This window comes from Protopterus annectens, chromosome 8.part0 (genome assembly GCF_019279795.1).
Source record: "Protopterus annectens isolate FY-2018-M chromosome 8.part0, PAN1.0, whole genome shotgun sequence".
Taxonomy (NCBI): domain Eukaryota; kingdom Metazoa; phylum Chordata; order Ceratodontiformes; family Protopteridae; genus Protopterus; species Protopterus annectens.
The window spans coordinates 1,254,753,287-1,254,769,092 of NC_056741.1; the positions used below are offsets into that span (position 1 = coordinate 1,254,753,287).

The 15,806-nt window shown below is 37.5% G+C and overlaps 1 protein-coding gene across 1 annotated transcript in view; it reads left to right on the forward strand.

The window, feature by feature from the left end:
- HAUS5 (HAUS augmin like complex subunit 5) overlaps positions 1–15,806 on the forward strand; it is a 1,223,310-nt gene that overhangs the window by 139,431 nt on the left and 1,068,073 nt on the right. The window contains exons 6-7 of the mRNA XM_044080749.1: positions 7,413–7,437; positions 7,847–7,979. Of these exons, the coding sequence (XP_043936684.1) occupies positions 7,413–7,437; positions 7,847–7,979 (158 nt within the window). The remainder of the gene's footprint in view (positions 1–7,412; positions 7,438–7,846; positions 7,980–15,806) is intronic.

Here is a 15,806-nt window from a genome sequence, read left to right on the forward strand (position 1 = left end):
AACTGGACAGAAGGACATTTTTTTATGACAAAAAAGTCATTCAGGATTGGTTCTATGTGCTTCTCATCTGAGCTTCCCATTTCTGTAATTTTGCTCCCAGCTGACCGTCGGGGATGGGTGAACTGCAACTTTTCCGTAAACTGGATTCAACTTGTGGTCTGAGCATTTCATCATTACATTCAGGTTCATCTACCTTTTGTTTTCTGGCCATCTGCTGGATTTTTCTCATCATTGTAATTTTCTAAACTGCTTGTCCTGGTGAAGTTTATGTTGGTAGCAAGTTGAGAAGGTAGACCAAATTTTGCTATCAACAGCAGTAGTCTTAGCTCATCGCCAGGTGTACCTAGGAAAGCTGAGAGATGTACTCCCACCACTGTGTCCTGGTGCTTGCTTTTCTGTCAGTGAGATGTGCTTGGTATTTCTCCTGTGGGAGGGTAGGAGGTGCCCATAGGACATCCCGACAGGAATTTCTCAGCTGCCCTCCCATCAGGACCAACTTTGGTATTGTAGCAGTGAAGGCATTGATGAAGTCAAAACAAGACTCCCTACCCATCCAGTGTTTTCATGAACTGATTTCACTTCTTACTGTGTATCTACAGTGCTGGTCTCTCAGTTTCACATACAAGAACAGTTTGCTGAATATTAGCTACTGCTGAATATTAGCTACTGCACTTAAATTTGCCATTTTGCTGTGGTGATACTACATAAAGAAAATTGTCTGAGCATTGAATGAAGTAAAAGTTATGTCTTCTCCTGAAATGATCAGCAGGTGTGCTTATGATGCAGACTGCACCAAAAGATCGATGCCCAGTGCTTCTTTCGATTAGGTTCTGAGCATTTAGTTAGTTTTGTTAATTTTGTTTAAACTTTAACAAGACTGTTAAAGTAAGATCATTAAAACTACTTCATTTAGCTCTGTGGCTAGAGTGACTAAGCCTCGAGTATGGCCCTGGTTTGACTAGCAGACCAGGTGCTGGAGGAGTTAAGTGGGGCAAGGATGAGAGTTACCCAGCCAGTGCACGATCACTGTTCCTCAGTAGAGATCAGTTGTAAGATGTGGTTCTACACATTATGGTACCTTGCCTGAAAGAGGTCAAGTTATGTGACCTAGTGCAAGGACTGTGCTCATCAGAGTGAAATGTGGTATAGTCAGAATTAGCACGTATAGGAAATGGAAACAACTAGGCTACTGTTGCAAGGATATGTGATTGCTGTTGACAGGTAATCCCTGAAGGCTGCCTTGGATGACTTATCTCCCACTGCTGGCTGTCATGTTGATCAGGTCACAGGAGGACTAAATTCAACGTGTAATTGAGGAGAATAGATTAAAAGGGGTATAAAAGACGTACTTCACTTCTTAGAAATGCTTAAAGCATTCAACGAAGGTAAGTTGTAAACATATGACAGTGGTGGCAGTGGAGGGAGAGAGATTAAATGAGTAAAGAAATAGCTAGAAAAATCCAGTAGCTTAGTGGAGGAAGGTATGCCCACCTTGAGGACTTCCAAAAGGAACTTGATCCATTTTGAGAAGTAATAGGGGAATAGTTTCTGACTCCAGTTCTTCAAGTTTTAAAAGCAACAATTGCATGAATCTCTGAACTTTTTCAGAGTGAGCCATTCAGAGTCGTATTATAAGTACAGGAGATGGTAGATGTTAAAATGGTGGGCTATGCTATAGAAACATCTGCAGGTATTTGTGCTTTCTCTTCCCAGTTTTGACTTTATTAAAATATTTAAAGGAAAATTAAATTGTAGAAAAAACCTCCACTGGTATTTCTCCTGGCCAATGTACATTGGAATTTTCCTTTAAAATAAATACAGACCTTCTTTGATACTGATGAAGGTTCTTGACAGCAAAGAAAAAGATTTTTATGTTGGTAGGATGTATCTGTACCCTGTCCAGACTTGGGATGTGAAAATACATCTGCACAGTCCACTGTTTTTCCCTGTAGAGACATCACATTTGCTGAGATTATGAGCTGTATATGAGGATTCTTTAAGTGTAAAATTGCATCTGACTATATTGCATCTCCCAGTGTCAGAGGATAGTCTCTCCTCTGTTATATACATTTTAAGCTTTAATGATGGCTAAGAGTTGGCCACCAGTACTGAAAATGGTAGCCAGTTTCTGTAGAGCACCTATAGAGAGATGGACTTCCATTTCTATGTTCTTTGTCACAGTCCAGAAAGGTTTATGTTAATAGCCACTTTTAGAATTGATGATGCTGAGCATGTACAGCAAAATAGTGTATTAATCAAGCCCTAACTTTTGCATCTGATGACTTAGATTTAATAGTAACCCACGTGCTGGTGGAGTTGGCGTGGTGGAGATGGGAGTTGAGCAACAGTTGATGGTTGCAGTTGATCCATTGAAATGAGTGTGATAACCATGCTTGTGGATACATTGGGAAGTTGGTATATGTCGAAGTATGCATGTACCTTGCAAGGCAAGCATTTGAAGAAGTCAAGCTGTGACAGGGGAGGGTTTTGATGTATAATGAAAGGTAACCGGAGATTATGGCACTGCTATTAACATTTTCTTCTTGCTTCCACTGGGAAAGAATGGGCCAGTAGGCGGATACCTTTGGTAGGAACAAATGGATCAGTACAGTGGACAAGGGTAGGTTTGAATGGTACTGGAGGAAGGAAACACAATAATGAAATAAATGAATAAAATAAAGTATATCCTCAATAACTTCACCATAAGAGCATTAAATTATTTGGGTGGCATAATCATTTATCAGAGCTGCATCCTCTGCCAAATATACGAATCTTTGCAAAAATTCCCCAGATTCAGAAAATAAGAAACAAATCATCTAAGCTTAGTGTTGTGGTTGACAAAACTGATATACATACTATTAGCTACACTTGTAACTTGGTAGATGTCTCTTCATGTCACCTTTAACAGCTGGATGGTTGAGGCGACACACTTAGTTGTTCAGCTATTTTCTAATATAATTGACGGACAAAAAAAGTAAATATATGACCATCTTTAAGAAGTCTGACATGCTTTCACTACTCCATTTTAGTGGAATTAATTAGCAAGTAAAAGACCATTTTATAGTCGGGGTACACCTGCTTAGGAGTCTTTTTAGCAAGAAAAAGTGCAAGGAATATTTCCTGTCTTGCCAAGAGAATGGGGAAGACATAGATGCTTTTAAAGTGAGTGTGCTGTACCACCCCTATTCCCTATCTTCAGTAATCCACAAAGCAGCTTGTAGTTGCACCTGCCTGCTTGATAGGCAACAACGAAGTACAGATAGGTCTTATAGTAGAATTTCTATACAAGTCAGTTTCATTCCGTTCTTTATACAAAATCTACTACTGATAAATCATTTGCTATTAAAAAAAGGTAATAAGAGTATATACCACTCACTCAGAAAGGTCAAGGTTTCTATTCCATATTGTTTCTGGACCTCAAAAAGGATAATACTCTTAAAAAGCTCTCCTGGATTTGTCATATCTGAAAGCATTTCCACAAAATTTCTGGATGGTAACACTAAAAGTATTTTTGCCACTCTTAGATGGGTACTGCATATCAAAACTGGACATGGAGGATGTATACCTGTACACAGCAGTAGGGTCATCTCCGGTTTCACATAGGTAGTCTTGAGATTCAGTTGTGGTCCCTCGTACTTAACAAATGTCTTGCTTTATTATTTGTATATCTCAGGAAGGGTAACATAACCCATTCTGTGTATGTGGACAGTTACTTCATATTCTTTGTACATGGAGAGATAATTCCTAGAAGCCCATTCCCAGGGACATTAGCTGCAAAACATCAGTCTAGCAGTTTCTGATGCCCGTCTTTGCAAGCCACAACAAATTGGGAAAAATCAGTCCTAATCCCTGAAGCTTCAGAGATATTCTAGGGACTGTCAAATGAGTCTCTCTTCTTCAAGGTAAGTAGCTGGCGATTCATTAAGCAATTACCGATTTCTTTTAACAGCAAACTTATGTAGCAAGAAAATACCTAAAGGTCCTCAGCCATGTGTTCTGTTGCATTCTTCTTCTATAAAACTGCACACAAGCAGACGTCAGTGGGCTCTAAGAAATATCTGGAACTGGTTATCAAATTCCCTGTAGAAGGAAAATCCTACTGCCCATTTTGCAAAGAGGGACTTTCTGTGGTGGATGGATTTAAACAGACCATCAGAAAGGGGGGGGGGGTGCGTCTATGTTCTTTGACAGTAAATGAGTAGCTGACAGCAGACTTTTCTAACTATTCTTTTGGAGTCCAGTTTCATCAATTTTTTTTCCTGTTCAAGACAACATGCCATGACAATAAAGGTTTATTAGCCTGAAAACAACGGAAGCATTGTGCAGAGTTTTAATACCTTTCCAGGACAAATTTTCTTGTGGTCACTTCATCATATTAATGTGTTACTTTTAAAAAAAAAAAAGAAAAAGTGTGCTCCAAAGCTTTCAATCTTTGAGAAGAGACATTTTTGATCTGTAATTGGGCCATTCAGTACTAACTACAGCTCTCAGAAGCATATCTCGTAGAATTTCCTCAGCAAATGACTGGCTCTTGAATAGAAAAAGCACCCACAGTCAGGATATTGAAGAGATATGGATCGTGCCAAAATCAGATCTGTTTGCTGCACATCTCAACAGTCAGCTGCAAACTTTTTGCTCCCAATGTTCTTACAAGACTCTTGAGTAGACCCCTTCTCAGTCCCATAGACTCAAACCTTGCTTCATCTTTTCTCTATTTCCTCTAATTTTGAAGGCACTTTTCAAAGTGGAGCTATAGAACTCGGACTTGGAATTACATCTTGGCCGAGGCAACTAACCCTTGCTTCTTAATGACTGTGCAGTAAATACTGCATCTCATTCTCAAAATTCTGAATCTGTCAGGCTGGAAAATAGAATTTCTAGTCTAGGATGAGCCAGTCCACTGTCTTCAGAATCTGTAGGGCTTGACCACGAGCTCAGAACAGTGCAGCACCTAAAAACTTTTCCAGGCTGCAGATGCTTCCCCTTTACCTATAATTCACAGTTCTGTTTCTCTCCAGATCTCCTTTGACTCTCTCAGGCTCAAACAGAAAATGGTCTTAGGCTTCTTATATTGTTCTATTGCTGTAAAATGAGTTATCCTTTTCATCAGATTGTTATTCTGTGGCTTTCCACTGTTAAGATTAGATCCTCCGATTTTTTTTTTTTTTTTCAGTTGAATCAGGCTTAAATGTCCTCTGTCTGTAGAACATATTCTCGTGCTTCTTAGGTGGCAGGTTTATACTCCATACCTTTTCACATGCCCTGCTATGACAAGGTACTTTATGCTAAATTAAGCTCTTTTTAGGTGAGTGACTTAATGTGCATTTCTCGTTGCATGTAAGAGAAAGCATTTGGCAAGAAGGAATATTCTGTATTTAAAATAGGTTCCCTATTGTAATTCTTTGACATGTAATTGGAGTCTTAGAAAATGAATCCCACCCCCCCAAAGGTTTTGTTATTGCAGAGGGTCAAGCCCCCCTGCACCCCCACTATATATTATATCTGAGATCACCATACCCCAGAAAAAAGAGAATACTCAGGAAAAAAGAGTACCCAGCTAGGAGTGTCGGCTTTAACTGCGGTTGACATCTTTGGTCTGTAGTATTTTCCTTCTGATTTCACTTTGATATTGAAACTGGCAGTGCCAGCACTAATTTCTTTGGTGCCAAAGCCCTTCTTGGCTCCCATGTTTGCGGCCAGGGAGTTGAAGTCTATATAAACACAGTTACCATTGTTGCCACTAGAACTTTTGACCTTCACTACTTTTGGCCATTGAGGCTGAGGGAGCCTATATCAAGGTCAGCATTGATGGACCTCTCATTTTGATGGGGCTTATGCTTTTTTCTGTGCAGATATCAATGCCACCCCATCAGAGTTGATTTCCTTGGTGCCGACTTGATTTCTGACACTAACATCATTGAAATTGCACATTTCTGTGCAAGGGCTTTCTTAATTATTGGCTGTAGAACTGATACTACCATTCCTATCATCTTGCTGCTGTGGTCTTGCTTTTCCATTAGCTTGTGGGTAGAGGATTGGAAAGCTGTTGTAGAACTAAGTGTCCTAGGTCTGGCTGTTCTTCAACTTTCACTCATCTGTGGAAGTTCCCACTGAGAATATTGAGAAGGCAAGTGTACAAGAGGAAGCATATTTATTTCTCCTTGTCTCTCATTCCAGACACTGAAGTTAGGGATGAAGGTGATCCCCCACTGCCTTTCTAGATTATCACAAATTTGGTGAAATTCTAGTTATGAGAAAAAGGGACAATAAGAGATATTCAACTCCTTCCTGAAAAGGCACATCCAAGAATTCAGCCCCTTCCTGAAACGGAGCATCCAAGAATTCAGCCCCTTCCTGAAAAGGAGCATCCAAGAAAGCCCACCAGACTGTTGAGGAACCCGATATTATTCAGAGTTCTTTTTCCATACAAAAAAAAAAAAAAAAAAGACAGGGAACATCAGATAAGCAGGGTGGGATGTTTTTTTATTGTTTCTGTTGAGAGGTTGCAGTATTGGATTGGACTAGGAGTACAGCAACCCATCTGTTCAGGTAGGGACAGAATCAGCTGCTGTTTGATGACATCACACAAGTAGTATTTGTCATTTACACATTTTTCTGTTCATGTGTGAAGCTTTGTTGTATTTTTTTTATCTCCTACCCACTCCAAGTGCAGCAACTTTTTTTTTCTACTCAGTACCCCTTGCATTGAGGGCTACTTAAAGTAGAAAATGTTATAGATTTTTCTGCACCCACTATATCTTATCTTTTGAGAGGGTCTTCTGCATTGGGTATCCATCCCCTTTCCACTGTTTCTTTATGCTTGAATGCCTTCTACACCCAACTGTATTAATGAATGTCACAGGTCTGGCAAGCTCATAATTATATGCCCTTATTTGTTTCAGGTGTGTTTTCTAGTTCTGACCCTCCAGTGAAACAGAGTGCCTTATTTGTTCCCTCCTCAATCCATTATGTTGCACAGCATGAGATTGAAGAACTGGGCATGATTACCTGAGCTGCTCAGGTAATCATGCCCAGTTCTTCAATCTCATGCTGTGCAATATAATGGATTGAGGAGGGAACAAATAAGGCTGAGATCATGGAAAAATACATGTGCTAAGAGAGGGTCCTTTTAAGGAAAAAAATACAAAGTTTTGTGCATAGCTAACTTGTCCTCAAGCTAATATGGCATATTTTATTTCTAGAGGCTGATATGTTTGAAAACCGACAACGATGAGTATTTTGGAATAGTAGTTGATCATAATGGGCCTTGAAAATTTAGTTGAGAGCCGGATTTTAACAGAAGTCTGGTTTGGTTCTTCTTTTCTCCTTCCTTTTTGGCTGTTCCAGCTGTCACATTGGTTTAGCTTTTGTTGACTCTTCCTTTTTCTTTTCCTTGACACTATTTTTTTCAGGTACAAGGATCTTCGCCAGCTTGAGGTAAGGTTTTCTCATTTCCATGTATTTCTTTGTTAATACAGTTTGATTACTATTGTATAAATGTAAAATGATAATTCAATAAAGGTGCGTTTAAAACATAGCTTTCATTGCATCACAGTGATACTTTTGTATTATAGACTTGTATATCAGTATCTTCCTTATGGGAGCTTCACAATAGGGTGAATGTGCTAGCAGGCATAAATTTTAAATGGTATTTTGAATTTTATTAATGTATGAATGTTTTGAATTACAGGACTTAACTGTAGTCCATATTTTATTCCATTTGCTTTTGCAGAATCATGATTTCTTTGCTGTTTGTCTTATCCAGCAAATTTTTAGGTTGGGTAAGTAAATGGGAATGTATGTTTTAACATTGTTTGGCTTCCTTATCCACACTTGTTTATTTTAGGTTGATCAGAGTGAAGCAGAGAGCCAGCGGGAGCAGCGGAAAGTCCTTATGAAGAATATCTTGACTGTAAAGTTGGAGAATGAGCAGTTAAATTTACAGATTGAAGCTGCATTGCAGTCAGTGGATGTAGATGGTAAGAACAAGCATATACCACGACACACGTAGATGGTAAGAGAAAAACATATACTGCGACGCACACATTTGTTTTATTTAGTTTGTATGGCAGTTGGCATGAGAGGTACCCTATAGCAACACATGGAAGTACACTGGTGTTGATGTTTCAACACTTTTGGCAATAGCACTTGAGAGGTGATTGCACAAAGTGGCTATCAGTTTGTGTGTGTGTGTGGGGGGGGGTGATGAGTGTTTGGTAAGGTTTGAAAGAAATGGCAGTTACATGTTTTATCCAAAACACTCATTAATATGGCTGGCTTGATGGGGGAGGAGTGCTTGTATAGGTGTCCAAGCATAATAGGTTAAAATAAGTTACTGTTGTAATTGTTTTTTCTTTTCACTTTCTTCACAATTAAAATCACAGGTGTACACAGAAGGTGGATGTCTTTTTTGGGGAAGGGTTGAGGAGGCAGAAGGTCTTTATCTGATCAGTGTCTAATAAAAATGATATGTCTTGAGGGTCCATGTATGTGCCTGCCAGCAGCAAGTTGAATTATAGTTGCTTCGCTCCATGGTGCAGAGGGATGGAGTCCTGATTGCAACCAAAACAACTGGGGTTCGATTAGCAGCTCCAGCATTGGAGAAGCCTGGCAGTGAGGGAAGAAATGAAGGAGTATGGTTTGTTCATCCCCCCTAGGGGGTAGGAAGAGTTTGCATGCACTCTGAGGCACACTGAGCAGTGTGATCTCCCTGGTAGAAATCTGTAAAATCCTCTCTTGTGCCCCTTACTTGGTGAGAGGCTTGGCTGCTTGGAAATAATGTCCCTTAAAGAAGTGAGAGGACTGTCTCAGAAGAGAACCCATTGCACTTCACTCCCTTTCACCTTGCTTAGGTTTAGGCAGTTGGAGATGGAGAAACCATGTAGAAAACTTCAAACCACCTGTGATGGCTGTCTGAATGATGGCCTTTCATGCTTGTTCTTCATTCTGGTGAATGGGATTGAATGGGCAGATGATTGACAGACAGTGGGGGCAAAGATCAACCAAAAGAAAGAAAAAATGAAAAGAAATAAGTGGTCATTATTTTTTAATGAGACATTATAAGTGTATAGAATGTGGGTATTATATTTTGAGGGCTGGTGATGTAAAAAAGCAAATGGCAGTTTACAGGATCACTCCTGAATGATTATTAATGTGGTTTGTTGGGGTGAGCAGTATCTGTCAAACAGCAAATGGCCATCATATTTTCATAATTCCTTTATAGCCAAAGGTAGTGTGGCCTCTCAGAAAGGGAACTTTCCAGTGGGTGAGGACAGCGTGTAGGCAAGTTTTGCACCAAAGTGTAGTATTAACTGCAGTTAGATGCATGCAACCCACCAGGGCTCAATGATCATATTTCAATTATGCCAGCATTAAAAATAAAAGCAAATAAGTATTGAAGTTTAATAAAAGCTTAAGATAATAATTTATTTATTTATTTAACAATTATGGATGTACAAAATTATATGTTTTTAAGTTTTATATAAAATGTGTTTTAATATGTGTTATGCTATATATATATATATATATATATATATATATATATATATATATATGGAAATATATATATATATATATGGAAATAACATTCATGCATAAATGACATTAATAGATTTTTGCATATGTATAGTTGCACAGTATATTAAGTGTATGCTTTTTTATATATATATATATATATATAGATATACATGTATGTTTGAGGTATGATAATTATGAATTTATGAATTTAGGTGTATAAAATTTATTGGGGGATTGTTTAATTGTTTAATTGATTGAAGGTGTTAAGTCTATTTAAATGGATGGCGTGAACTTTGTTGTTGACTCTGATGATGTTTCCATGCTAGGAAATGAAAGCGCTTAGTCTGTTTACTTTTTCATCTGAATTTGTTGTCTATTGAAAAATAAATAGTTTTTACTGCATTAGTGGTGGCCTTTATTGTGCTGGAAAACTACTGGAGATTTTGTGGTTAGTAGTATTAGATGTCTCTGAATTTTTTTTATCATGAATTGCTTTCAGGGAACTGACGTACGATTTCTTATATGCAGCATTTCGGAAGTTTTTTTTGCTGTTACAGTCTAGCTTCATGTGTGGTTTCTACCTGGAGATTGTTTGACTTCTGCACAAAAAGGATGGGCAAAACAAATGTCTAGAATATGTGTACTTAATCATGTCAGAAGCAAAAGTCCTTCATCTCTCACCAGATTTTTTTTGCACTTGTAACATGACTACATGCCATACATTCAAGTGACCTAAAGCTGTTGAGTTAAATTCAGAAGTGTGCTGCAATGAAGATTTGTGGTTGGTATAGCAGTATAAGGTGTACTTTCTGTTGAATACCCTGTTATCACTTGAATGTTTTGTAATAAACTCTCAAAAGGGGACAGAGATGGGAGAACCTTTCAAAGACGGTGGCTTTAGTTCATCTGCCTTTACTGCAGTCTGGCATTTTGCATTATACTGTGCTTTAATTATGGGCACTGATATGAACATCTGCTTATTATACTGAGTAAAAGAATGACCTAAATACAGTTGTCATTACATTTAGAAATAAATATTCCTATTTTTCACCAGAAAAAAATCCAAAGTAACATGTCATGGCTACAGTGCCATGCTTTCAAACAGCTAAAGCTTGTGGGAAAGGTATATTGCATCGGAAGCAGAGTTTAAAATTGAGTTCCTTGTGTTTTGTAGCCAAATAATTCGTTAGCTGAAAATTTTTTAATGGAATCTGAAAGTCCACTGGGATACAGCCTTTCAAAGACAGATTGCAGTGGCTTTGGTTCATGTGTCTGTACTTATACAGTTTCAAATTTTGCATGATACTGTATTTTTATTGTGGACACTGATGAATTTGTACTCTACATACTACATGCAGTAGTGGTCTAAAATATATCTTTACTGAATTGCTTATAGATCAGATGTAAAAATCTAGTGTGTTTCACATGAAAAGTATAGTTTTTCAGGTGTAACATGCTGTATTTATAATGCTGTACTTTGTCAACTAAACTTGTGAAGTAAAATTCAGAGGTATGCTGCACTGGAAGCTCTGAGATTAGAACTGCAGTCTTAGAGGTGTTTTGCCATGGAGCATATTATTATTACCTAAAGTGTCACAATAAAAAGCACAGTGTGGTTTTGGATGATGTGCCTTTACTGCACAGTTTTTAGTGCTAGGATGAACTTTTGCTCAGTGTGTTTAGTACAATAATGGCCTAAAATATTTCTTTAATGATTTGTCAGTACATCTAAATTAAATATCCATTTTATGGCCCGAATGTAGACTCTCTTTGTCTGTAGACTTGTGCTCCCCCCTCAAGTTTAGACCTGTGTGTAAACTGTATTATAAGATGGTAATGTTTGTGTTTTAAAGATGGAACCATTAGTTAAGTGCATTTTATAGCTGAAGATCATGATGTATTTTGTGAAACTTGCAGTAATACTTTGCATGGCTACAGATAAATGGTCCTTTATTGCTTGGTCTGAAGGCTGCCAGGCTAGCTAGATAGGATTTTGTAGATAATTTTGTCATTTGTAAATATTAATGTAAATCACATGCTTGTTCTCTTAAATGTAAGAAAATTATAGTAAATGTTGAACTTCAGAAATGCAACCACATTGAACTCTGCTGGAAGAAAGCTGATAAGTCAAGCAATGTATAATTGTTTGGTCACAAAACTCGGAGCCGAGATGTCTGAATGAAGGAATTCTTCCTATTGTTTTGAGACCAGAGTTAATGGCTAGAATTTACACGTATAATGTATTTTATTGCTCTGGCTTCCTGGCCACCTGCAAGATCAAAATGACTGTTACATTCTCTACTAGCCTGGGAAACGGAGAATAATGATGTAATCTGAAATGAGTCAGTGGTACTGTTTTATCAATTTAGGAGAGAGAATCAGAGCATTTTGCATTTGTTTTCAGAACTGACATCACCAGCACTGCCTTGCTCTGTATACAAGTTTATTTTAGAACTGTGTTTGTTCTTAGATATAGGTAGGAAATAGGAAGTCTAATCTAGCTGTTTTCTGTATTGATGTCAGAACTTTTCTACTGTATTATTTTAAGCATTTCTCTGTGATCTCTGAACTCTTGACTAGCACTGTGTAGTAAGAAATGTCTTGTGTTCTTATTTATTATTAAATATTTTTAAACCTTTCAACTGTGGCTGTTTTATGTAGAGATAATTTAAGCTCTAGAGTACATTGCATGTATATAGTGATACTGTCCAAGCCACCCCAAATAAGCCTTGCTGTTGGTCACACTTAGCATTTGGATAGGAATAATGCACAGTAATAATTCAACACCCTTTGATAAGGGCCTTATTAGTAGCTGATATTAGTGGTTGGTGGCAAGTGGCATTACCATGTAGTCCGGGCAGAAGGGCCATACGTGGAGAACCTGTGCCAGCCTTACCCAGGAGTGTCTGTGTTTGTATATAACTCGTATCTCAAAGTGTGTGTGTCAGCTACTTGAGTAGGGACACGAAGCACTGGTTGAACAGAGAGAGTGCTGAAGGTTTTAGCTTGAACACTATTCCGAGATCTGGACCCTGTAGCTGTGCCAGTGAGGAGTCTTATTGGGGATCTGGAGAGAAAGGGAGAAACCAGCCCCAGAGTGACTGTGATCTCTGTGTGCTCTTAAGGGAAGTTGTACTTTACTGTGCATGTATTTGTTATTCTTCCCAATGTGGATGCCTCTCACTGGTGTTATTCGTGAGGATTGAGGATCTTGGATGATTGGCTATTACTCCTTTTATAAGAAAAATTGTTGGTTAACAGGTGAAGATCTGAAGAAGATTTTTACCGAAAGCGCTTATCCTCCCCAGTACTTTGTTTTGCTACTTTTTATTGTTCGTATTAAAGAATTTGTTTTTTAAAGTGATGTGTTTGTCTCATGACAGCCTTGGTGGTACGTCTTATCTTTGTTCCTGCATGTCTGAAACAGATAAGTCGGTTAGATCTGTGACCTCCTCATAATCCTTTTTGACATTACTACTTGTTACAGTAGCCTGTTCCTCTGAAGTTTACTGTTAAGCAAATAAACTAGCATACTTGTTATAAGGATCATTTCTGTACTGCCATTTATAACGTATGGTTATTTGACAAAAGTGGATATCTGGCCTGACTCTTCCAGAGCTTTTAAATGCAGGTTTTAGGAGTAGCTGTCTCCATAGTAGACTATAGAACATAAAGGTCTGACATGACTGTTACACGTTCTTTTTTTTTTTTTTTTGCTGCATTGATCAGCCGCAAATTTCTTTTAACCATCATTGTTAAACACAACATTAAAAAAAAAAAAAAAAAAGGTGACACAGTTACATATACAATAACAGAAAAGAAAAAAACATAATGACATTTCCTTTATTTTCATGCTGTATACATTTTAAGAATTTCACTCACTTCAGTATTACATAAATTACTTAATTTCTGCTTTCCCTTAAATTTACTCCTCCTGAACATTATTCTGCATGTATTGTTCCCAGAAATTCCATTTATTTCTATGTAACTTGCTCATTCACTTTTTCAAAAATCCCACTTTCCGTGTTTTTTTTTTCTTTCTTTCTTTACAGTATATAGTGCATCAGTTAGTCTGTATCGATTTTGAGTTCCATTTTCTAATAATTGCTGTTTTGCAGCCAATGGAATAAATCTTAGTAAGTCCTTACTATGGGCAATTTAGACCCCATATTCCATCTCCAAAAAATATTTTCCTTAAGTTATAACCATTTACCTCCCAACATTTAAGTATTCTATAGCAAAATATTAAAATTCGCCAACTGATTACATTCTCAAAAAACATATTTCCAGTTATGTTTCTGTTTTTCATCACACCCATAGCATTTGCTGTCTACCTCAGAAAAAATTCTCTGAGGTCTGCTTGGAGTAAAAAATACCTGTGAAGATTGCTTCCAAGCAAAGTCCAAAATCGTCTGGGTTTTGTTGCATACTTGAAAGTTGTACAGGTGCCTTGTGAGTGTTCCTTTGGACATTGCTTTTCTATTATATTTACCAAATCCTTTCTAACCACCTCTGATTCTTATAGTTATTCAATGTTTTGTGTCCTACTAATTATCCATTTTTAAACAAGATGACTCAATAAAAAAACTACCAAAGCCAGTCTTTCATTTAACAATTCCCAGTCTCTTTTTCTTTGTCTATACTCTTATCCCTGGTAGGTAAGGTATTCTCTAACCTGCAGTTGAAGCTTCTGCTTATCCTTATCCCACTGTATTTACCACCCCCACATTATTTGCTCCTTGAACTCTTGTTCCTTTGCTAATTTCTCTAGTTAATTCCAGCCCCATTTTGCTTACTTTCTAAACTCCTACTTGTAGTTATTCCTATTGATGAAATCTCCTTTCCATTGTTGGCTTAATTCTTAGAATACTTTTTGCTACTTTATGAATATAAGTTTATGTATGGTTATTTTCCATAAGGATCTGCATCCAAAGTCCTAGTCTCCTTGCTTCTCAAACTCCTTCACTGTCTCATCGTCATCCCTTTTCAGTTTGACTTAAACCTTCTGCTTGTGTTATGTATACGAGCCTTAATTGTGTAGTTCTAAAATATTCCTTCAAATCGGGTAATTCTATACCACCTTTTTTATTGGGAGACTCGACCTATCCCACTTAACTCTTGCCCTCTTCCCCTCCCAAATAAATTCCTTCAAATCTTTATGAATTATGATCCGCAATTTCTCCACTGGTTGATAAGTATTTCTGACCTATATATAAAACTAAAAGGATTCAAAAAATTTTCATTGCTTGTATCTTGCTGTCTGTGTCCATAATCAAGAGCATCTGGCTCTTCACATTTTTTTATATTCTCTTTTGTTTAGTTTTTTCCCAAGTATCCTTAGCCGCCATAATAGAAACCTTTTTTAATCCGTACACCTAAATACTTCATCATGTCCCCATAAGTATGGTTATTGCCGAACCAGTTCATGCATGGGTATGTAGTTTACCGAGATAGCCTTTTTGTTTTATCTTCATTTATTTTATATATTGAAAAGACTTAAAACTGACTGATAATAGTTTGCAACACAGAGATTTATCAAGTACAAAATAATATCATCTGCAAATAAAGCCAACTTTTATTGATTAGCATATCAGTTATAACCTTGAACTTTTGAGTCCTTCATTTTCTTTGCTAATACCTCCTGAATATAAAGGAAATAAAAAGGAAGAAAGAGGGCACTATGTCTTGCTTCTGTTTAAAAACACAGCTTGTCAGAAATGAGCTGTCCCATTTTAATTCTTGTTCTTAGTCTTATATGTCTTCCTAATTAACCCTATTATTCTGTCAGGGGGCACAGAAGCTCCCATCACCCTACTCATAAAATCCCATCTGATGCTATTGAATGCTTTCTCTGCATCTAGACCCATCAGCAATAGCTGCGTTTTATTGCGTTCTTTTGTCTGGATCATTGGGCTGTTAATGTTGTCAAATGTTTGTCCTCTACAAAATTGCATTGATTTAATATCTATCACTTTTGACAGCACTTTGCCATTCTCTTAGATAGTATAAACAATCATGGTTTAAATTTGAAATGGGTTTGTGTCAGCTGGGTTTGAAGGACTTTTAACTTTTGGCTTATCCAACTGACTTCCAGAGCTTTGTTAAGCACCCAGATTAGGCTATTTGTACTTTTACTTTGCAGCTTTGCTACCTTGTTATTATCTGATGTCTTTTTTGACGCTAATTTGGGGATGTTGAGGCCAATGACATCCCTGTTAGTGGTCACCTGTAAGTGTTCTCATAGTCCATGGATACCACTGAAGGACTTTATCTTCAGTGTCTGTTCTGCC